Genomic DNA, 26,339 nt, shown 5'->3' on the forward strand with positions numbered 1-26,339 from the left:
ATCAAACTATTCTCCCAATCATGATATGCATGGATGAACCTGTCACAAAAGGTCTACTTAAATTACAATATAACAATTGTTAACTAATTGTGCAACAGCTTTTAACAAAGAACCATCACTTACAGCATCATGTTTCTCTCATTCCCTATATAAGACCAAGACAATTTAAAAATAAAAATAACTAAATGGACAAGAAAATAAAATGAATGGGAGTATAATCAGTAATTTCCAGGGTTTGATTTTTTTTTAAAAGAAACCCCTCCCCAACGACCTTTTGGAAAATTAAAATGCATAACAGGTTATTAGGAGAAACTAATATGTTGCAAACGTTAACAGAGTTTTGTCAATTAAATCATTGTTATCTTAACAGTAGGCCTAATAACCTGAAAAAAGAAACTATTACAAAACAAGATAGAGACCTTAGCCTACATGCGACTCAAAAAAATTAGGAAGGACAAGGGAAGCAACCAAACTGTACCTACCTTTGAATTTAAGCGATTTTGCTGATCACTTGGTCTAGCATCCAAGCATTTCTGGTACCTCAACTAAAAAAAAAAAATTAAATAACTTCTACATTTTTCAATAAAAAATTGTTGTAATAAAAGTTTAAATAAAGTTAGACCCACAGCAATGCAGCGCCTACCCAGACCAGCACACCGAGAGACAATCACCTACTTTTGTATCTTTAATGTGCACTGTATCTACATGAGACCAATGAGTTTACTGTAAGTCCCTTCCAAAGGACGAGGCAATGAGAGTAAAGCATCTTGCTTATAAGATACAATCAATATGGCAGATACGATTACATTTATTTCATTTTTCGATTCTTGGTGGAAACATTCCAATTGCAGCTTAAACGAAGCTATACTGGGATTGGGTGCAGGTGAACCTGATAAAAACAGCAGGCCCCTATAACTGTTGTAATATTGACAGGGCTGAACACCGGGGAAACCCCTTACTCATCATGAATGAGAATGCACACAAGCCATACATGTGATTCGAACCACAAACCTTGCACGCTGCTTCAATAGCTTTAGCTAGGCCTCCAGACGAATGTTCACAACAGAGGACATGACATGTAAATTGATTCTTCCCCGAACACATGATGAAACCAAATTGGCGGATATTTTGTCCAATTCCGAGGAACGATAGAAAACGTATCCGACTTTCAGAGATGATTTCTTTGGTCTGTAAAATATATTAAATATATTAAAAAAATGATGCAAACCGTATTTAATATTGAAGATACTTAATATATAAACAGATTTTGTTTGTTGGCCAAATGAATACTGGAGCACAGGTGTTCTTCTTGATGCCGGTGCTAGAAAACATGTTTCTCTTGACTGTTAGGGTTTTCATGGTATGATTGATTTATTGGTTAGTAAATTTATTCACCCTCCCAAGTTTTTTAAAATTCTGATAAGCCCATGTGGATATTATACTACATAGATTAACTTACAGTAGTACCACGTACTTGGCAGTGATCAGTTATCATGATACATGGCAGACAAACTTGATATCAGTCTTTAATTTATTTTTATTTATATATTTAGGTAAATTGTCAAGGATAACCATAAGTGAATTCATTCACTATCCTTCTTAATGGTGGCAATCCAGTTCACAAGACAAACATATACACTAAATGTTCTACATAAACAAAGCCTTTGGGAGAGGATCATTAGAAAAAATACTGACATACGACTTGAACCTTGGACAATTGGATTGGTAGTCGGGCATCATAACCAGCAAGCCACAACTCCACTCCTCGTGAAGGTTTCCCCTCAATAGGGGTTCTGTTGTATTACTAAATATCCTTTGGTGTCCTCAACATTGAGTCAGATACTTGGAAGCACCTGATTGCCAGAGTAATTAACATTGATTCTATACACTTTGTGACTCACTCACCTTTATATTGGTAATAGTAATTGTGGAGATAGCAACTTCTACCCTAACAGGTATCCAGTCTTCCTCTGGTAAATGATATAGTTTGGTCATACCTTCATTAATTGTATCAATTCCTAAAAAAGGCAAAAGAGACAAAAAATTAAGTTTATTATTACTTACTTAATGTCATCCCACTAAGGATTTCCTATAAAAGCTGAGTACACAATGTGATATCTGTTGTGCACTCGTATAATCGATAACTAGTGCTGTTGAGAGTGAAAAGAGATATAATTCAATCAGACTTGTACCATAAAAGCCCCAATTGTCTAATCATATATCAAGCAGAAGATAACGAACTTAAGTTGCAGTTGTGCGACTATTTTCATTCTACCAGATTTCCCCACCTCTACCAATGGCAAATCTAAATATATCAGACACAAATAATAGTTTGGAATAACCACAAAGAAAATTTTTGGCAGACAAAGACCAAATCTCTAACAACTAGAATTTTCTTTTTACACATTATTTAGGTCTACACATAACTACAATAATGGTTTTGAAAATAAATAGGACAGGGGTAAAGTAAAACCATTTAGTGTTTGATTGATTTTGAGTAAAACAGAGTTTTATGTGCAGAAAAATATAATTACATTTGCAATTCTATTATGTATACTAAAAATTTAAATTAGAAACGGTCAATTAACAGAAATAGAACTGTACATATACCGTCATTGTGAAACGTATGGCGATTGCCGTTTCATGTGTAGTCCAAAACTAATTATTAAATTACATTGTCTTCTGTTGATTAACAGACATCGTTTAGCTCGTTTAATGGATGCCATTAATCTTACCGATTCTGAATACGTGAATTTGAAGTTTTGCCATTCAAGGGTTGAAAAGTTAAAAATAGTAGTTAGTATCGCCATGGAAATGTGTGTAATGAGTGATGTGAATTCAGAATGATGGCCACTGAAAAATTTAATTGAGGCAAAAATTTGAAAGTAAGACTGTAAGTAGGCCTCCGAAATAGTAATAAACGGAGAAAGAGATACTTGAAACCAATCAGAGATAATGCAGTAATAAATAATAAAAACAATGAGCACTCAGCAGTTTTTCTTGTAACAGCTTTATAAAGAGTAGGGCACAAGAAAACTATTTGCGGCAGACAGACACACCCATAAAGCTTAGTTCCCACTTGGATGTAACGCAATGCAGTAGGCACATGCAAGTGAGTTTTGACCATCATGAGCAACAGATAGGATGGTCAAATGGCATACATACCTCTAGCATTGGCAACTGGTGTACAACCAAGGTAATGAGCTCTGAACACTGTTGTCGGCTCAGCTTTTGGTGTTGGAAAATCAACTGTTAAGCAAGAATAAATTGATTATTATAATAGTGAGACAGATAACATGTGTATAATAAACTGAATAGAAAAGAATATTAAGCTCTGTCTACACTATCAAACTAGTTTGACAAAAAAGTGTGATGTGCACAAATATGGTATTGATATGATATCATCATGTCCATATATAGGCACATTTTTTGTCACATCAAGTCAAGTCAAGCGAGATACATATAAAGAGTCCTTTCAACCCTAAATGGTTTCAGAGCCTCTTACACACACTGACCTCATCATACCCAAAAGATCGTCATATCCCCAGCCAATATCATCACATTCTAATCAAATTGAATTCAAGTCGATGAATGTATATATTGATTTTTAGTTTACTCAAGAGAAAAATGAGGTACATAGTTCACTAAGGGATTTTCATCCATTTTACTTATTTCTTGAGGTGAAGAAGAATATTTATTTCTCTACATTACCTTAAGGTACCTTAATTTTCACTCTAAGAGTAAGAAGACTTCATTTATTACCGAACCTAACTATTTTTTATTCTTCCCTCAAAGTAGAACTTCGGTAAATACACATTCTTCCAAGTGAAGACAATTTTTCTACAGTTCCTGAATATTGTTTTTAACTTTTTGTTTTAATTTACTTCATCAAAATGTTTTTTAGTAGATGCCTGGAAATTACATTCTTTCCCTGAAGCTGAAACTTAGAAAAACCGCAAATTCATTATAAACCACTGACTTCATTAAGGTGCCAATGCATACATGCATTCTGGGAAATTGACTTTTTGAGCTAGCTTAAGGGTGTTGGATTATTGAGTTGAAATGTTTTAATCCAATCAGTTTTAGTCAGGGAGACACCTCTACTATTAAGGGGAACATGGTTTTCTATTCTGTTTATGATATATGTTTGTGGCTAACAAAGGTACAGTAGCTTACCACATTAAATTGAAAGTAATTTATAACATAAAACATAATCAAGGAGTCCATGATGAAAGACATAAACAAGTATTCTCATTAAAGAACTACTAATTAGTTTGATGTACTCTTTCTCATCCATTATAAAACTAATTAACTACATTCAATGCAATAAATTATAACAACAGTTGTAGTCAAAAGTCATAGTGTGAGCAGGGAGATGTCTCCCTGGTGTGAGGAGTATAGAAAACAAAAAAGCCAAACTTGCTTTGAAATTACAGTAGACTCTCTCATTTAGTTTACCTCAATTCAGGGGACATTCTTATTAAGGGGACATTCTTATTATTTAAGGGGACATTCTTATTATTTAAGGGGACATTCTTATTAAGGGGACATTCTTATTAAGGGGACATTCTTATTAAGGGGACATTCTTATTAAGGGGACATTCTTATTAAGGGGACATTTCAATTTAGGGGCCACTCCTATTAAGCGGACATTCATATTAAGGGGACATTCATATTAAGGAGAGACTAATATTAGGGGACATTCCTATTAGGACAGTCTTAAAAAGAGACATTTCTATTAAGGGGACACTCCTATTAAGGGGACATATTAAGGGGACATTTCAATTTAGGGGACACTCATATTAAGGGAAAATTCCCATTAAGAGGAAATTCCTATTAGGGGACACTTTTCCAAGAGGGGTAAAATGTTATGATGATGATGACAATGATAGAGAAGTAATTACATATTTGCTGACCTTTTGTTGGTGTGGTGTCCGGGCTCACTGCAGACAAGCGTTGCAGTGGGATCATGTGACCCGGAGTCACCATTGAGATTGTGTTGCCCTTTTGTCTGTCCTTCATCACTCGTGAGCAGATCTCATGGAGGGCGCTAGCTATGGCCTTGGCAGGTGTGTCACAACGGAAAACATGGCATTTGTACCGCTTTGTTTGTTTGTCTCTAGCCACATACGCAAAGTCCCTGAAATGATATAAAACATTTTACTAATTTAAATTCAGTTAAACAGAATTTGAATTTCTGAAATCAATCACTTTACTAGCAATAGTAAGTTCTTAAATGTTAGTTCAATTTAATTTCACATTAAATAATAAAGTAGGAAGCTTGCTGTAAAGATGTAAAAATGTAAAAAAAAGTTTTAAAATGTCTTTTGTCCAAGAAAATATTTCAAGACAAAGTCATTTTGAGAATACAGTAGAACCTTTCCTTTGGATACCCTTACCCGGAGGACACACTTATTTAGGGGACACTTTTCAATGAAACAAACGAGGAAAAATATATGTTTTTTAACTCTACGGCCAACTCCTATTAAGGGGATACTTTCCAATAGATGAGTAACACTACAGGATACTCCTACAGTATTCATGGGTCACCCCATTTAAGAGGACACTTTTTTTGGGCCCTGAAGGTGTCTCCTTAATAGTGGTTCTACTGTATAAAGAGGTAATATACCATATACACATTAAACATAAACAAGACATAAACATTATTGACAATATAAGAGATAAATAAATAGGTGCTTTTGTGAAAGTTGAGTGCCGATACATTTCCAACATTTAAAAAAAGAAACTCAACAAGCATAAAAGTGTACAGACGTAGCATTTTATATTTTTTCCAGTTGATAATGTATCATCCCTTTTCATACAAAAACTCATTTAATAAAAAAACAAATGAGCCTATATAAATAAGGATTTTGTTTGAACCCTGTGCCTCAAATGTTAAGGAACTAATTTTTGATAGCTAATACAGTAGTGTTCCATCACAAACAGTAAATGTGAATTAACAAGGGATACAATTAACTACCTACAGCTATGTAGTCATTTCCAATTCATTGAACCTCCTGACCCCCGACCCCGTACCTCAAATGTTAAGAACTACATAGGTCATAGTGTTCCATCACAAACAGTAAATGTGAATTAACAAGGGATACAATTAACTACCTACAGCTATGTAGTCATTTCCAATTCATTGAACCTCTTGACCCCCGACCCCATACCTCAAATGTTAAGAACTACATAGGTCATAGTGTTCCATCACAAACAGTAAATGTGAATTAACAAGGGATACAATTAACTACCTACAGCTATGTAGTCATTTCCAATTCATTGAACCTCCTGACCCCCGACCCCGTACCTCAAATGTTAAGAACTACATAGGTCATAGTGTTCCATCACAAACAGTAAATGTGAATTAACAAGGGATACAATTAACTACCTACAGCCATGTAGTCATTTCCAATTCTAGGTCGTTTTCTAATTAACGCTATCAAATCTGAATTATCAAATATCATCTTCAGGTATAGTGCATCTGAAATGGATTATGGTTGACGTCCCCGGAGATGTAAAATATCAAGATAACAGATTACATGTACTTTAATACGTAAGCATAATTATCTTAGACGGCAACAATTACCAACAGGTTCAATATTTTGTTACAATTATTTATTTAGAAACAATTTTAGTAAATTTCCTCACAATTTTAAAGTCTTTCTAATAACAGATCACATATATGTAAACACAAAAACTGTGTAGAAATGTAACTATACTTGGTTTACCATTACAATCACATTAACTTGAAAACTAGCCAACACGTCCAACTAAACACCACATGTCACTCATGTGCTAACCTTAGACGCTATAACGCATGATAGTTCTCCTATCAACATAACTCGTAATCAATTTCACTCCTAAATATAACTGAACATAAACCCTTATACACTGCTTTCACATGACCAGTCAATACCAGCGTTTTGTATATGTAAACTTTTGCTAGGCGATGTGTAAGGGGTATAATACTGTACCCTTTTTCTAGAATTAAAGAAAAGGGAATTTACGTCTTAACTGAATATATGCATGTGTGGTGCTAGATGTGTTTAGTACCACAACCATTGGAACTATAGTTCCATGCACTACCTATGTAAGGTTGGCACAGCTTGACAACCAAGTATATACTATCTACATGGAACTATCATATAGTTCCATGCTATCTATAGGAAAGCAACATTTATATATAAAAATATTCATCTAAAATAAAACTGGTTATTTAGAAATGTTAGAAGGGGAAACACACTCTAAAAAAGCCTATAGCCTTTTATATACTTTCATTTTATAAAAGTGACACACAGCGTTCTTCCTAATGGACTTTTAAAGAAAAGCACATAAGAGATGACATTGATTAGCAATTTAAATGCAAAGATATGCTGTCAAAATGCTTGTATACTTGTGAACAATTTAGCACAATCCCTATTTCAAATCTAACATTATATACATTAATATTACAAGAACTATAATTATTCAAATCTTAATAACGACATTTTGTACAACTATTAGAGACGATCACCGTCTAAGAATATTTGAGCCAAGGGACATGAGACGTAATTTTGAATTTCTACATCAATGACAAAAATACATATTGAATACAAAATCTGTTGACATGTCACATCTGATAATACCTGAAAAATAAAGAATATTAAGTAAAATCTAACAGTAGATTATGTATAGCCATTTAATTACATCAAAATGTGATTACACCAATCATTAAAAATATTAATCACTGAAAGCAGTCTAATTGCTGTTTGTTACGCACCTTCTATGACTATGTTATGTATTCACTGACGATCCACGCTCTACCCGAGTGTCTTACTGTTTATCATATTGATTCTCTAAAAGGCTATACGAGAAAATATGCGCATATGAAAGCCTATTAGAAATCATCTAATTATAGCAGCTACATACATCTTACAGTGAATCGCTTTACAGGAAATCACTCAAGCGTATAATATGACACCCATGTATTTTCATTATCATTTTTTTCTTTGGAAATTTGTATTAGTCAACCTACATCAATTTAAAGTGTCTTTTAAATATATTTTATTACTATATTCTTTAAAATTCATTTTCATAGGAAATTATGCAGTGTTTTATTAATTTGTTAAAGATATCCCCGAAAAATATTATGAGCAATCACACTTTGAATACAATATTGTAGTTATTTGTTTAAAAAAGGGAATTTTTTTATTTAACTTTTCATTTTGAAAGTTAACTTAATCTTCTTTTGAATCAAATTTGTTAGCAAATGAGACTTTAATATTTGTTCCAAATAGTGTGATGATTTTCTAAATGTGAAATAAGTTTCTACTTATTTTCAAATTAACTTTAGTATATTTTTGAAATAAATGTTTAAATATAATTGCTATAGTATTTGTATAATACAATACCAATTAAGTTTAACAAATGACTGTAACATTCTAATACTCCTCTTAATGTAGTAATAATCCATGAATTTATTTTATGTTACTGCAGTATAAAACTATATTAAGCTTTTAAAATAAGTTTTAATAATACAATATCAAATTGTGTATTTTTATATTGTTTAAATAATCTAAAAAATAAATCTCTTGGTGACTGCGACTTGTTTAGTTATTATTATTATTTGTTTTTTAAACCATTTTTCAGGATTTTTAAAACAAATATTAACAAAGCATAATCTACTTATAATTAAATTGTGTAATTATATTTAAAGATATTGCTTTTTGATAAATTTAAAATTTAAAATACTAGTGGATGAATTCATTAATCAAACTAGAGTAAGTGAAATACTTAAATATTTATTGACTTAAGTGAAGTATTTAAGGGAATATCTCACCTTCTCATATTCTGAGAAGACTAAAATGTAGTGGTTTCATCCTAACAATAATTATTATAAAAAATATTTATTCATATACCCCAGGGTGGGCTTATACAAGAAAATATTAAGAACATTTACTACATTATCATGTATTATTATTCATATTACAATATTAATATTTCCATGAATATGTAAATACACATTAATTCCTTTCAAAATAAAATGTTATATTTGTTCACCAAAATACAAACAAATTTACTCTGATGTAAATACAGTATATAAATATATTTCCAGGTGAGATAAGAAATCAGTAAACAAATAAACCAAATCAAGTGAAGACGAATCAATGTAGATACCAATGACGTTGCGAGAAACATAAACAGTAAAGCAAAATCCACACTCGTTGTATAGATCAATGACGTTATTAAATTAAACACCGAGTCACGCACAGCAAAACTGACTCATCTCACTATACATTTTCAAAACTTGTTTTCCAATTTCCAAAATGTTTCGTGCATTTTAATTGGCTGAAATTTACCAACAGCAAAGTAAGAATCGTTTTAATTGGTGGAGGAGACTTACAGACATGGAGGAGCCATTTACAATTGTTATTGTCACATATGAAAAGAGTAACCATGGCGATTTAATTTAGCATTGAACTAGATAATGGTTGAGTTTAATATCTATTACTCTATCATTTTACACATCCATTTCATGCCACTTCAATGTTTCATTGTAGAAATAAAATAATGAAACTTTAATTCAGCTAAAATGTATAATGTTTTAAATGTATACAGTATATTATAGGTAATTGAATAATATATGTTAAATATTAAACGGGATGGTATCTGGGGTTGGGTGTGGGAGGCTTGATAAGTGGTGAGTGACAGGGGTGGATTCAGGTTTTCTAAAACAGGGGATCGCACATAATATTAATATAGTCTGTCTGTCAAAAATAGATATCCAGAATGTTATTTTTGGATGTCAAAGGGAGATCGCACGACCAACTATCCCCCTGGATTTTCCCGAGTGATGAGGGGTGAGTTAGAGGATCAGAAATAACAAAATACACAAGGAAAGTTGTAAATAAATTACGCTAACCATATTTATCTGGATCATAAAGGCTATAGGGTTATAAATTTAGAATTTCTTTTTCTGGTGCTGTTATTTGGAATGATTTACCTTTAGAATTACGAACAATTACATCTAGATTTGCTTTCTCTAAACAACTTAAAGAATTACTTTTATTTAAGTATATAAAAGAATAATCTATAATTTACAATGTTTTATATATTGTTAATCCATTAGATTTTATCTATTGAACTGATATGGTTTTGTTTATTACAGTACAGTACATACAGTACTTTATGTTATGTTATGTTATTTATTTATTTATTATTCAAAACATTTTTTGTTTTGTTTTTGACGTTATCAAATTTTTATTTTCTTTTAAGTTCTGTTATTTATTTGTTAATTTCGTAGCTTAAGTTAGTTAAGATAAAAGGTACCAAGCTTGATTAGCTTCGGCTATATCTTGGCTACCTTTTGTATTGATAATTTTTTGTTTGATACAATAAAGAAGAAGAAGAAGTTTAAATTCTGCAAATCTAACTGCACATGTGCAAGAAACCTAGTATTGCTATAAAAATGGTTCAAAATATAATTTACTAATATTTTAATTTGTTTATATTAAATTTTAAAATTGGTAACAATTTGTCTTAACATTTACAATTTGTTCGATGTAATTTACTCTTCAATACTAAAATATTTATCCTTTTACGTATCTTATTAGTATGTTAAACCTAATCTTCAAAATCCTGAATAAAAATGAGCTAGTATTAGCAGTTTAAAAGGTTAGCAAAACAAAATATTATGTTGATTAATGCAATATAGCAACAAATAGGAAATGGTTGTTTGACAGTTCTATCAAGGACATTTGAATTCATCTTATTAGAATAATACATTTATACGACACTTGAAATGACTCACAAAAAAGTGTATTAACATTTTAGATAGATAAAAGGATAAGGTAATATAATTTGCTGTCAAAAAATGAAATATTCACATTGGCAATATCATCAAAATAATATGTACAGTAGAACTCCTATTAAGGGGAAACACTAAGAACCCAACAACTGTCCCCTTAATGGGGGTCTCTTGAATAGGGGTTGGCCAAAATGTTTAAACATTCATTTCTCCCTTGTACGTTTAATAGGAAAGTGTAAGTAAATATTTTTACTGATAATGAAATTATATAAAATTTCATAGATTAAGAACAGCTACAGTAAACATATAAATTAGAAATAAATTAGCATTTTCTGATAACTCTAAACTATCTAATGGCAATTCATGGAGATCCTATCCTTCCCCTGCCTATAGTCTTTGATCTTTGCTCTGACAAAAACATTAAAATAATTATTTACCACTTTTTTTCTATATATTTCTCACCAAAATGTAGGTATAATTAAATATTAACAAAGGTAAGGCACAAGGCATCCTGGATAATTTATAAAACAGAAAGTTTTTGTCAGGACCAGAGATGAAACCTTTCAGTGTTCAATTTTGATGAATTGCTCTCAAATAATTTAAGCAAAAAAAATAAATGAAAAAAACACCACATAAAACGGAACCAACATGAAGTAACTATTTGTCAAATCAGCAAATAAAAATTGCTTTTTTATTTTATGGATAAATAGCTGCAAATGATAATTTCTGCAAAATAATTATCATGCGTAGAACATAGTATACTGATGATGGAATGATGAAGACAAACAAAAATAATGAAAAAGCCAAGATGATTCAAATAATAAAAATGTTTAGGCTGACACCATTACCTGGGTAAAAACAGATAAAAAATAAATAAATAAAATATCGAAAAAAAAAGACACATTACCTTTCTCTGATATTTTACGGAGTGCAAGAATGGCAAAATAAGGGAAAGATAGGGAGTCATTTTAACAAATCAAAGCATGAAAATGGCATTCAAAACAGTTTGTAGCATTCTGATTGGACAAGTGCAGTCCATGCTTTGCATTCCTATGTTCAAATGTTATTAATATTCACAAGTTAAATATGAATAATTCATTAGGCTGGACATAAATGAATGATGGCCATTTTACATCTACACTTTTTTTTTTTAATTCTAATTATGAATGTTCAAATTTAAAGAATTTAAATTTCACTTTGTTCCACTTTTTCTCTATTTATACCAATCTAGTAGACGTTTGAGAATTTAGGACTTTTTAACTTTTGACCAATCAGATCTTGTACTGAGCATTCTAATAATCCACATTTATCAGGCATGCATAGTTTGTTTTAAACTATTATGACAGAAAAATGGAGGAATTTATTCCCACAGAATTTGTTCCCAAGTACATGATATCTGTAGATGGTGCAATCAAGATTTAGTTATGATCTGAACATGAAGTGCTGTTATGGATGATTAGCTCGACACCAACCATCCATGGAGAAACCAACCATGCTCTATGAGCCACAAACGTGACAACATTTTGAAGAAAAAAATATCTGACTCAAAATTAATCAGAACAAATGCAAATGTAAACTTTGGTCTTCATTCATTTAAGCCTCATTAAATAAGTCCGAAAGTTGAATAACAAAATATCAAATGAATGTTGTTTTTCTGCAGAAAGCAGAAAATTCTTTCCTCATATGATGAGGACATATATGTTGAATTATTCACAGTTTTAGAAAAACATTAATTTTATCAAAAACATTCACAAAGCACATAAAAACTACTGTTTAAACAAAAAAACCTTGTTTATATAACTTTATGTTTAACTTCAAATTCCCTATTTGTATTTGAATATGCAATAAATGCAAGGCTGTTTTATTCTAAACGTATCTAATGATGGACTAGCTTTATTATATTATTACATACAAATAAATGTTAAAATAAATTAAAATATTCTACTAAAGCATCAAAATAATAGCAAATAATCAAATAATAATAATAATAATAATAAAAGTTAAATTTGTGTAATGTCATAATTTACATCTATTTGAAAACTTATTTAATTTATTTCTTCATTATACTGGGTGACATCTTCAGTACAACACCACATTCAATAGATAATCCCCTACTCTCTTTTGAATAGTATACCCAGTGAACGGCTATGAGTGTGCACTGGCTAAAACCGAGTGGACCCTAAACAGGACTAGTGGAAGAAAAACAAGCATTAAAATATGCTGAAAAAGGCTAAAAACACCAGAGGCCTCCAACTTTGGAATGGAAAGCTACTTAGGGTCCCTAAACCAGGAGCCTCGAGTCTCTGCATTTATGTCACTGAGTACACCAAGTTCATGTAATATATGGGACCAACAGCTTTAAGTCCTATCAGAAAGACGAGTTTGAGAGTAAAATATCATGTCTAAGTATACAAGCAATAAGACATGTTTGAACCTAAACATCTCATTCCAATCAGATATCCCTCCATTATGCCATATCTTGCTCTCTCTACTTAAAAATTATAAACAACAAATATTGCCTACCAATAATGAATGAATTGATCCATCTATATGAATTTAAGTTAATTTAAGAATTATAAAAATCATTACAATGTGTAATTGGATTCTTAATCGATTGGGCCTAAGGCAAAAGCCTACTTTAATGTTGAACTTGTAAAAGCATTACCTAAGAATATTATAGGTAAAAAAAAAAGTCTGTCAGGATGGGCAACGGATACAGCAGGGCAACCATTTACACTTTTTTAGGGAAGCAATTTTTAGGTACAAAATACAAAGTTCATTCCTTGACCACATACTGTGTTTTCAATTTTGTAAATATCTGGCAATAACTTTTTAGTAATCCTGCTAACAAACATACACACACAATCGACTACATAATCTCCTTGGCGGAGGTAATAAGTACAAACTCTTTGTCAATTCAACAACTTTAGATTTAAACAATGTTGGAGCCAAAGATTATAATACATAGCTATGATATGGTCTACTTTTCTAACTTTGTAATGAATAGGTGTCATATTGTCTAGTGATTAAAATATTATCTAATATCTTATCTCTGCCCATCCCAGCCATAATCCAGGAACCTTAACTCCTCCCAGGATGGTTCAAATCATAGTAAATGTTCCCAGTAGAATTCCAATCATATTATACTTCATTACCCCCAAATGCCAGTATCTCCGCCCCTCCCCTTCCAACACCCCGGTACTTGATGATGTGTTTAAGACCTTCCCAGTACAAATTCGGGTTGTGTTGAGCCATCACTCCCAACCAAATCCCTCAGTGGCAGTTGGCAAATGTAGTTTACATTCCCAGTAGACTACAATTTCGGTCATATTGACACTCCATTAGGTTTGCACCCTCACCTTCAAACTCTCAACCCTTTCCCAAGGATATAATTGTAGTACAATTCTGGTTCCCCGGGGAATCTTGGAAACGTAGTTAAAAGTTTAAAACCTTCCCTGTACAATTTCTGTTATGTTGATACTCCACATGTATTTTAACATGCAAAAACAAAAATAAACAAACATAAAAAGTGGGGCATTTTTACCCCATTTTGGCCACTTGGATCCAAGATGGCAGATATTGTTCAAAATAGTTTAGAGCCATGAATGTGGTTGTTTGCACATTTAAATTCAATTTTTTTTTACAAATGCGGTTGTTTGCACAAATGTCGCTTTTTGCAAATTTCATGGTTCAAGTGTACTAATTTTTCATTTTTTCCCGCAAATGATGTAATCTCAAAATACTCCTTATTTAGCTGTAGTATATCAGCTAGCAATGACAATCAAACTAAGAATTGCCTCCAAATAAAGACCATTTTCATGCCATTGTCATTGATTATGTTTGGTTTGATAATACTATACTGTAGTTTTAGATCTTCAAAAAGCAATTTCAAGTACATATCCTGCAAAGGATTAAATAAAACTTTTCACTTTGACATATTACTGTATAACAAAAAGAAAAGTACTAAGTGTAAAAGAAACATTCATCTGATTATGACTATGAATAGGGAAGTCTATAGCTTAGGTAAACACAATCATAAGAATATGGACCATAGGGGCATGATCAGAATAATAGACTCTGCATGATTAAGAGAGCCAGTCACTAAAAATCAAACATTAGGTGGCAAGGGTCAAAATTTCGAATTGGCTCATATTTTGCACATTGGTAGACCTTGATGTAAGTAAACCTGATGTGTAGTTTGTTTGGTAAAATATCGCTTAGTTTTCGAGAAAATCGAAAAATAACGATTTTCGGCCAATTTTGTTAATTTTTGGTGTATAATTTACATTAAGTTTAACAGCCTCTGGAAGCCAAATGTAGCAACCTAACGTTTTAATATTTTACACTTACGTTAACTAGCATCTTGACAATAATTTAGTAAAGTTTCAAACAATTTGATGAAATTTTATGATTTTTACTAATTAATTACTAATTAGCATATATAAAACTCTTAAAAAGTAGGTTAAAAACAAACGCGTTTTTTTTCATGTGCGACAAATTTTTTTTCAATAAAAAAATCATCAATCTAAAGTTTAGATACTAATATTTATGAATCAAGTAAAAAAAATTTGGGGAAACTATTTTGCGCTCCGCGCCAGAGCCACAAAGTTGTAAGAAATTCAAAGATTTTATCTGTCGGCAAGATCAATCAGATGTACCTATTGTTATCTATTTAGCAATCTAAGTCGCTTTGAGCTAAAATTTTATTACGCGAAACAAAATTGAAAGATAAACTGAAAGTTCCTGGAATAATTTTGAATTAAGTTGCAATTTAAACACAAACTAAAAATACGTTTCTGGTAAAATTTCAATTACTAATCAATATACGAAAAAAAAAAAAAATCACACGCTTATTCTTTCTCAAACCACATTATTATAAATTATTCCATCCTCTCATAGTTTATAGGATAAAACTGAAAAACACATTTGTTTTAACTTGTTATCGTTTTCCTGTTTGTCGAACCTGGTCGAACTTACTCAACGAGAATGTTTCAAAACATTAACCACAGTAGACAAAACACTTTACTGAGTATATTCGATAGACAACGATATCTTCATTGGCGTTGACAACGGAACTGATTTGTTATCCATTTTAGTTTATGTCTTACAATGTAAAGACGTGTTGAAAATAATTGTTATATATACTTATTGTCTGATGGCTTTAAGTTCAAACAAGATGGAGATTTCATGTTCTTTTAAATCGGTTGTTGGCGGAGCTTGTGGATTCGATAGAAAAGACCGCAAACAGAGCACTGAAGTCCTACCTTTACAAGCATGCCAGAAGGAAATCGCTGCACACAGACACATGTTTAGGTTTACGGGCATCGATAGTGAGGTAGACCTAATTCTTAGTCGAGCAGCCATGTTTACCTTGCCCGCTGATATACATAGTTGGACTGTTTGTCCCTTGCATCGATCGGAACTTGGCTTAGGTTGGTCTCGAGGAAATAACAACAGATGTAGAGTGCCGCCTGATCTCTCTAATCACATCCAAAGCAAGGGAAAGGGACCCAAGTGCGATAGGGGTATTAGCAAAGAAGATTCGCAACTAATATTAAAGAAAACAGGAACTTTCCTGCAAGTTGGTTCAGGTAAATATAATTTAATTTTTATATTTTTATATATTTAATGTAATTTAAACTGTTAAACAAAACCCTGTAAGTAAATGTTTTTACGCTTTTTACCAGGTATCTGTTCAACTTGCCGTAAGATGCTGAAGTCATTGTTACCTGTAACCTCGAACACTGAAACAAATAACCCTAGTCTCGTCGATCAGATGAGCGCACTAACAACTGTAAGTTAAAAAATACCGTACAATATGACATTTATGAATACGCATTTATTGGCGGAAAGATTAAGTAAATAATGTGTTTCATGTTACTTTGTTCATTTTATTTCGTATGTTGGTGGTAGGAGGAATATTTTCTGCATTCCTTGCCATTGTCATCATCATTTTATATATATCACGAATCAGTGCGTCAATAATTGAATCAAAGTCAGTAGTAATTTTTTACCAATATTATTCTTATTTTCAGGAAAGTAATAAGGATGAGTTTTACATGCCATTAGCCACTCCAACTTGTCAAACACCGGCGTGTGATGTTATGGATACTCAAATGAGCCTATATCAATTTTGCGATCCAACTTTTGCTTCAGCTACCTCAGAAGATGAATCAATTCAATCTACACCAAGAGAAAAATTAAATGCATTTCTCAATTCAAGGGACGTCAGTCCAATTAGATATCCTTTATCTGCACCGCTGGAGCAAGTTTCAGACCGTACTAAACGTTTCCACATGCGCAAGGCTCGTCAAGTTGTCTCTATGTGCCTGGAAGAAATCGCACCTGGTCAGTCGACTACTCTACTTGAAGGCTTATCAAGTGATAAAACCTCAGAAGCTGACGAAAGAACCGATTCTTCTCTATTAGATGCTCTATCAGAATGCCATCTTCATACTAACCACTGGAGTACAAGACGTCAGATTTTATCGATCATGGTTGATAAGGTTACCTTTAAGGAACTGCAGAAATGGATACCTAACTTGACTAGATACCGTTTTAACGTGGCCAAACACCATTTATTGTTACATGGTAGAGGTTCTGTAATTCAACCTCTAAAGAACACAGAGTATGCGTACAGCCAGGGAAAATTGACCACTTTGTTACCTTTATAACAAGTTCTCAAGTTATACAAGACTTGCCATTTGGAGAAAAAACTCTAAAACTTTCTACAGACAGAGTTATAAAAATCCCAAATGTTGTGCGTAATCTTATCCCAGAACAATGTATTCTTCAATACGAGAGTTACTGTCAAGAGAAGAATTTTCAACCTATGAGCCGCAGTACATTGCGTAGAGTTCTCAGTGTTTGTTCTGCTTCTGTACGCAAATCCTTACAGGGCCTTGATTATATCTCTGCCAATGGTGGAAAAGCCTTCGATGACCTGGAGAACATCGTTGATAAGCTGGGAGATTGCTATGAAATGGGTTTGACTTGGGCCAAACAAAAAAACCAAAAACTTAAAGATGCCAAGCGCTACCTAAAAGGTGACTATAAGGTAATAACAATCTTGTTTAAATATCTTGATAACTGCTACAGTATAAATAGAAAAACAATATAATAAAAAAGGCAAAGTAGTGCGTTGTATGTTGCTCAGTAAAGCATGTAAGAAACATTCAAGACTAATTACATTTTTTATACAATTCCTTTTATATATTATTGCAGATTCACATTTCTAACCATTCTGAAGTTGCCGATCATTGTAGGGCGTATGCTCTTAGTTCTTGCGAAGACAAATATTACCAGACTGTCTGTGATCATGACCACAATGCAAGATGTGACAGATGTCGTATATTTCCAGAAGCTTTGTCTGAAATTCATGAAGCTTTAAACGAAGTGCGCTGCTCTTCTGAAGAAAAAGATGACATGGAGTACGTAATTACACGGTCAGTCCAAGACATCGAGACGTGGAAGGCGCATATCTTAAGGTCCATTAACCAAGACGCTGCACGACATGATATTTTAGGAGATTTGAATCCTGGCTGTGCCCTAATTGTTTTAGACTGGGCGATGAAGTTTGTACCACGTAAATACCGCGAAAGCCAAAGAGACTGGTTTGGAAAGCGTGGACTTCCGTGGCACATAACGGTCTTGACGAAAAAGAATAAAGATAGAGAGGTAGAGATGCTTACGTTTGTGCATATTTTTAAATCTTGCAGTCAGGATAGTACTACTGTTGTGGCAATCATCGACGATGTGTTGAGGCAGCTGCTATCTATTGCACCCGATATACACTCTGTGTATCTGCGTCAAGATAATGCAGGATGCTACCACTCTGCCCTAACATTACTCTCGTTACCAAAGATAGCGAAAGAAACGAAGATCAAAATCCGATGTATTGATTTTTCGGACCCTCAAGGGGGGAAGGGCGCATGTGACCGCAAGGCAGCCCATATCAAAAATCACATGAATAAATATCTTAATTCAGGAAAAGATATTGAAAATCCAGAGCAGATGAAGGCAGCAATTGAGTCCTTTGGAGGCATTCCTGGAGTGAAAGTCATAGTTTGTGCTTTACCTACTGGTACTATTTGTGCAGCAGGGAAATGGAAAGGCGTGAGTCACATCAACAACATAGAGTACGGAAGCAGGTCCATGAAGGTGTGGATGGCGTATGGTATTGGTGCAGGACAAAATCTACTTTTGAGTAAATTCTGTGTGCCCTCGAAACTACCCAATTTAATTCATAACAAGGATACAACGTCTGATCAAAATCAAGTATCATTTATTACAGTAAAAGCAAGAATACAAGCCAAGACATCTCATGAAGAACAAGCTGATAGAAATGACGACGAACAAATAGAAAGTGAAGAAAGTCCTGGCACTCCCAGCAAACTGTTCTTTTGTCGCGAACAAGGTTGCATTAGGTCATATCAGAGGTACTCTTCCCTAGAGAAACACTTAGATTATGAAAATCACAAGAACGCACTAGAACATGAAACACTATATGACAGGGCAATGAAATTATACGCAACACAACTAGAAGAGGGTACTTCTAAAAATCCAGAACCAACAAGAACCAACGATTTGCCACGGTTTGACATTGGCCCCGACCTGCAAATGGGCTGGGCGTTAAAGTCCTCTGCAAAAAAAACCCGATTTTCTGTTCCACAGAAAACCTACCTTATTGATGTTTTTGACGTTGGAGAGCAGACAGGACAGAAAGCTGATCCATGTGATGTCTCACGAGAGATGAGATCGGCCAGGCACAGCGATGGTTCACATCTATTTAGCAAGAGTGAATTTTTAACAGCACAGCAGATTGCAAGTTTTTTCTCACGCTTAGCTAAAAAAAGGAGGACAGATGCAGCCGTTCATGATGATGATGATGACGAAGATGATGATTACGATAGTAATGAAGATGGTGACGAAGTCAAAGAAAATGGAGACGATTCAAAAACGGAAAAAGAAAGAGAAATTCAAATTTTGTCGCAAACCGTACTGGACACAATAGGCTTGCAGCATCCAATAATGTTTGAAAGGCATAATATTTGTGAACTGAAAGCTCAAGAAAAACTCTCCAGATTCTCTTTGCCAATGTTGCAAGAAATGTGTACTTCTCTTGAACTTGATACCACAGATATAACCATAAAGCGCAAGAAGCCATACATTGATTTGCTGGGAAAGCTGGTTTCCACGTGCAGTTGCTCGATTGATTAAGGTAGCAACGAAGGTAAAACTGTGTCTGTGAGAATTCTTTAAAATAACAATTTAATATGTGTGACGATTCTGTTGTCTAAATTGTTAGTATTTTAAGTCGCGTTCTGTAAATTTTTAATAAAGCGAAGGGGTGAAACAATGGTAAAACAATAATTTATTGTTTAGGCCACGAATTATTAGGAAATTTCGCACGAGCACATGAACGTTAACGGTTGTCATCATTCTACTCATTTGCATAACAACAGAGTTCAGCGAACATTTGCGTTAACGTACTTGCTCGTTTTGATTTCGCGCTTCGACGGGAAGTGTAGAACGCAACACATGTGTAGCGCACGCAACCTACGCCACAAGTATTAAAACAAATCATGGAATACCTTGGGTTTAGAGACTAAGCCTAGCCAGGCATGTTTAATCATGTTTTGGTTAACGTTTTTCATTGACGCTATTTTTCAGAAATAAGGTTCTCAACGCACGTAACTAAAGTTTTTCGTAATGCTTGCGCACGCACAGTACAAGTAGTGGGCGGAGCTTGGAAAATAGCGTTAACGTGCTCGTGCGAAAACTCCCTATATGAGAAGATAAGAACATTATGTTGTAAAGCCTGTTTTCCACTAGGCGAAATTATTCGCGCAAATCAAACATTTTCGCGTATACGCGCACGCCCAATGGAACACGTTGATAAAAATAAACTGCGCATGCGCGCGTATAATGCAAAAAATGTTCAATTCGCGAGAATAAATTCACCTTGTGGAAAACATAACAGGCTTGATGAAGCTAAGCGAGTTATAATGTTGAGCTCAGATAGTAATTGCTTAATTTCATCATGGGTTAGTCGTTTAAATTTTACTAGAAATTTATTTTTAGTTTGTGTTTATATTAAAACGTAATTCCAAATTATTCAGGACCTTTCAGTTTACCTTTAAAGTTTGTTTCTCGTAGTAAAATTTACCTTAAATCTGTAAATAGAGAACAATAGGTACATCTGATTGATCTTGCCGACAGATAAAATCTTTGAATTTCTTACAAATTTGTGGCTCTGGCGCGGAGCGCAAAATAGTTTCCCCAAATTGTTTTTACTTGATTCATAAATATTAGTATCTAAACTTTAGATTGATGATTTTTTTATTAAAAAAAAATTCGTCGCACATGAAAAAAAACGCGTTTGTTTTTACCCTACTTTTTAAGAGTTTTATATATGCTAATTAGTAATTAATTAGTAAAAATCTTAGAATTTCATCAAATTTTTTGAAACTTTACTTAATTATTGTCAAGATGCTAGTTAACATAAGTGTAAAATATTAAAACGCTAGGTAGCTACGTTTGGCTTCCAGAGGCTGTTAAACTTAATGTAAATTATACACCAAAAATTAACAAAATTGGCCGAAAATCGTTATTTTTCGATTTTCTCGAAAACTAAGCGATATTTTACCAAACAAACTACACATCAGGTTTACTTACATCAAGGTTTACCAATGTGCAAAATATGAGCCAATTCGAAATTTTGACCCTTGCCACTAAATTACGAATATGTCTGATTTTTGGTGACAAGCACTCTTAAATACTACCTCTATTGAAGCCCACTCTGGTATAAAAAACTTGGTTCTAGTGTGTAGGTGATACAGAAAATTCCAACATTTTCTAGAATTGTATAAAAAATACGACAGAATATTTCCAGAAATAAAAGGTAAGCTGTTTTGAATCGTAGCAAATTGAACCATACACTAATATCATGTCACAGTACAGTTTCTACCCATTCTACTCTTTGTACACATTATTACTTGTTGTAACTACCTTATAATACTGGCCGTACCATCCTAGAAAATTATTTCAAAAATTATTCCTTCAGTTTAATTTTAACATAGGTGCACTTTCAGAGTTAGTTTTTACTTGCATTAAAATTGTACTTAAATTATGTATCATAAACCAAATTTCGTTAAAGTTTAATCTGAAACAAACTCCACTATTACTTTTGTTTTTCATCAGAAAATGTATAAAGTGGATATTTTTGTGAAAAATACAAACAAGATGAGTTCACTATGGCTATTCTTATTTGTTCTTTTTGGTATGGGAAACAATGTGTTTCCTGCTGAAATAACATTTCCAGATCATGTGACTGTAGATATGTCTTTGAGTGGATTCCTTGAATGTTCGTTAACATTAACTTCTGATGAATCTATTACTCCACATGGCATACTTTGGACTAAAAATGACAATATTGAAATTGCTTTAAGTGATTATGTGACAAACGGTGACACCATAAAGTATGCACTAGGTGGATTATCTGTTACTCAAAATGTTTCAATAACACAAACATTGCTAATAGTAGAGGTGGATGAAAATGATCTAGGAACGTACCAATGTACTTTTATTTTAATTGGCCAAGAGACTAATGTCAAAGCCTCTACAAGACTGTACATTACGAATTATGTTCCCACACCAATGTGTTATACTCCAGAGAAAACGATTGTGCTGCCTGATGACATAATAACATTGCGATGCGATTCAGACCCTGCAGATCCACTAATAGAAATGACGTGGTCAATAGATGGAAATACCATTTCAACTAACAGTCAAAATGCAAACAATCCTTTAAACCTGAACTATGTACTGAGTTCCTAATACAGAAGGTGTTATTTCTTATATATGTCAGACTTCAAATACATTAGATAATGTTCAGACTTGTTCGATAAACATATTTGTTGAAAGTCCTTTAAATCTTTTGATAACGCAAACACCTGAAATAGCAGTTATAGGCCAAGATGTAACGTTTACTTGCCTTGTGTCAAGTGGCACTGTTACATCGTATGCATGGACATTTCAAGATGCAGGAATCAGTTATAATGTTGATGGTAGTCATTTGACGATTCACAATGTTCAGGCTAGCTACGATGGTTTGAACTTAATTTGTACAGTGGCCACAAGTACTCAAGAAGAAAGAAAATCAATTACACTAATGGTATCAACCCCAGCTACAATTTTAGTACAGACTACATCTACAGGCTTGCCTACAACACCTACAGGCTTGCCTACAACATCTACAGGCTTGCCTACAACATCTACAGGCTTGCCTACAACACCTACAGGCTTGCCTACAACACCTATAGGCTTGCCCACGACGACACCTACAGGCTTGCCTACAACACCTATAGGCTTGCCCACGACGACACCTACAGGCTTGCCTACAACACCTACAGGCTTGCCTACAACACCTATAGGCTCGCCCACGACGACACCTACAGGCTTGCCTACAACACCTACAGGCTTGCCTACAACACCTATAGGCTTGCCTACAACATCTATAGGCTTGCCCACAACAACAACAGCTACAGGCTTGTTAACGACGACAACACCTACAGGCTTGTTAACGACGACAACACCTACAGGCTTATATCCGACAAAAACCAAAAGCTTGCCCTCTGTGACACCTATAACACAAATATCCAAGCAAGCTATTAGAACAACTGAAATAGTGCCTAAAATCACCAGCATACAGCAAAACGAGATAACATCAAGTAAATCATTGACTGATACATTGATTATAATACTCATCGCACTCTGTGGTTCAATTCTGTTATTGCTCATCATTTGTAACACTGTAATTTGCTTACGAATGCACCCTCAAACACAGTCGTCTGGACAAGACCTAAGTACACATATGGTGCACTATAACGTTAATGTAGAGAATGAAATATATAACCAAGTTGATACACAGTAAGTGTTCACTTATTGATTTATTAAAGTACTTTCCAACATTTCATTGTAACATAATCAAAAAAGTGTTGTGGTTGTCCAGATATGGTTAATTAATACTATTTTGTAGTATATTAGTTACAGAAATGTGAAAAAACAACATGATCATGGCCTTTTTTTACGCCGCGGCTCTAGCCAGCTAAAACCTCAGATGCCATAACCAATAAGAAGCTTTATCAACGCGAAAGCTATTTATCTAAGGCATTTTTTGGAATTTTGTAAACTCAACTAATTTATAGGTCCCAGTTGGAGACAAAAAACTGGGAAAAGAGAGTATATAAGGGATCACGGTTGAACGATTTTGGATTCTCGCCCTTATAATAATATAATAAAAACTTTATTTAATCACGGTAACACTTGTTAACCTCAATGGTGTTTTTCGACAAGGCCGTAAGACATTATACACTATTTAGCAATTAAACAAATAACAACAAGAGTTTAACTTGACAATGACAATGACACTTAATACTAAAGATATTAATTAAATTATTAATAAGGATTTGATTGGTTGAGGCAAATCAACAGACTGCGGAAGAATTTTTTCATGTGTGCCGTGAAGTCACGTTGTCTCTGAGCATGTCCAACACACGTCGGGAAAATAATGCATTGAAATTCTTTAAATGAGGTTAAATAAACACTCTTTTCTATTTAATAAATATGTAATATAATATTTGATTGAATTTTACAATGTTGCTATACAAAATATATTACTAAAAACCGTAATTTGAAGTTCATACAAGTGTCTACTGAGTGCGCAATTTATTTACTTCATTTTTTGGCTAAAAACGATTATTTTCGGCAATGTTTTGGACCCTATATTTCAAAAACTACAAATCAGATTATAAAAATTCTTTCTTTATTTTAATATTGATATAAAAAACAGGCAATGTATGCTATTAACTTTTAATGTTGCATCGTTATCCCTAGGTAGTATAGGCCTACTGTATATACTAGACCTAGACTATGTGGGCCGGGTCATAGGGAGGTAATGCTCCTACCCTGGAATATGTACATACATATATACTGTAGTTTAGTTTATGATTATATTTTTGTTCTGTACAGAACATATATTTATACAAAATGTTTACTACTGATTGATATAATTAATCATTTAATATATCTGAAGAAAGAACAATGATTACTTAAAAAATGTCGAGCAGCGTTTTTTGTAAGAAATATTTCTTGTTTAAAATGTGGATTTTTATAAAGACACAACTTAGTTTGATATTTTGTATATATATACAGGCCTGTACAGTTTATATGTTATATAAGGGTATTAAAGTTTCATTCAAACATACACAGCTGTATGAGTTTAGTAATTATTTTCATTTCATGTATAACAAATTCTTTATTTCATTCCTATGATCATATGGTTTAGCCTCTCTACTGGCACAATTTTTTAAACTTAAATTGTTAGCTTTTTCGTTATAAATAAAAGTCACAATTTATCATTGTTTCTGTAATTAGTTTGGATTACATATTTTACTAAAGGCCCTGTCACTTCTTGACGATTTAGACAGTTTCTCTAAAATACTGGGCTTTTCCATTTTTTAAATTTGTACTTTCCTGGCAGCTAGTGACTATGATTTTATATTTTCTTCTTGCGTCGTGTTTGATTAATTAGTTGATTTGTATTACATTTTGTAAAATGTGTCTTTTGCCTGGATAAATAATAATAATACTGTATGACGTATTCATAACGAGTTGGACGTGTACATAACGTACAAGCAACATGTACAGAACGTTGTGATCCTTATGGTTAACGTACACCAACGAAATCCTAACATATTAACAGCGTTTGCAAATTATGCTGAACGATAGATTTACTTATGCATAACGAGTGTCAACGTGTTACTGCTGATAGAGGACCGTATCGTGGTGACCAGTAATTCTAGTAGTTTATGCTCGTTTATGTAAGTTGTCTGTTGTCATTCATTATAGGTAATACATTGTATATCTTTTATATACTGTAATCCAAATAACTTAAAATCAAATCAATTGATTAGCATTCTCCGCTCCTCTACCGTCCTATATAATCAACTTTACACACAATTATTAAATTATGAATACCATATGGTAACTATAATGTTTTTGAAAAATGTTCTGAAAGCCTTAAAAAGTCCTAAAAACATAGACTTATACTGTACACAAAATGAGAACATGGTCCATCATTAGGACAATACCAGGCAAAACCCATGCTGCAATGCAATAAGCCGTTTAAGATGTTCCCTCCTTAACCCATCGGCTATGATGTAAACATATTAAAACATGATGCCACACAAATTCAACAGTGAAAATTGTAATCACACTAGGGGAATCTCCTATCTATTGTTATCTAAAATTATATCTATATTTTAAAAACTTTAATGTGTTTGTTTGAAATAAAATAGAATCAGAAAAGAAAATTCATGAAATAGGCCTATCACTGACATTTAGAGTTTTTTTTGTAAATGCATAATTTGAACACAAGCACTATTCCTAGCTTTACTCTACCGCTAACACACTTACTGGATAAAAATTCCTTCTATGCTTTTTACACTTTAATGCTAGCATGATTTATTGTCATCTTGAAATGTGTAAA

At 33.2% G+C, this 26,339-nt stretch overlaps 1 protein-coding gene across 4 annotated transcripts in view; it reads right to left on the reverse strand.

The window, feature by feature from the left end:
* The window catches only part of LOC144842638 (uncharacterized), a 58,128-nt gene that overhangs the window by 4,263 nt on the left and 27,526 nt on the right, over window positions 1-26,339 (reverse strand). For all 4 annotated transcript variants that reach the window (XR_013612140.1, XR_013612141.1, XR_013612142.1 and 1 more), the window contains 5 exons: window positions 4,917-5,140; window positions 3,166-3,249; window positions 1,906-2,018; window positions 1,012-1,188; window positions 483-545 (listed from right to left, as the gene is read on the reverse strand). Coding sequence is in view for 1 of the 4 variants with exons in the window: in XM_078699122.1 (XP_078555248.1) it covers window positions 483-545; window positions 1,012-1,188; window positions 1,906-2,018; window positions 3,166-3,249; window positions 4,917-5,140 (661 nt within the window). In the remaining 3 variants the exon portion in view is untranslated. The remainder of the gene's footprint in view (window positions 1-482; window positions 546-1,011; window positions 1,189-1,905; window positions 2,019-3,165; window positions 3,250-4,916; window positions 5,141-26,339) is intronic.

Source organism: Antedon bifida, chromosome 5, assembly GCF_963402885.1.
Source record: "Antedon bifida chromosome 5, ecAntBifi1.1, whole genome shotgun sequence".
NCBI classification, from domain to species: domain Eukaryota; kingdom Metazoa; phylum Echinodermata; class Crinoidea; order Comatulida; family Antedonidae; genus Antedon; species Antedon bifida.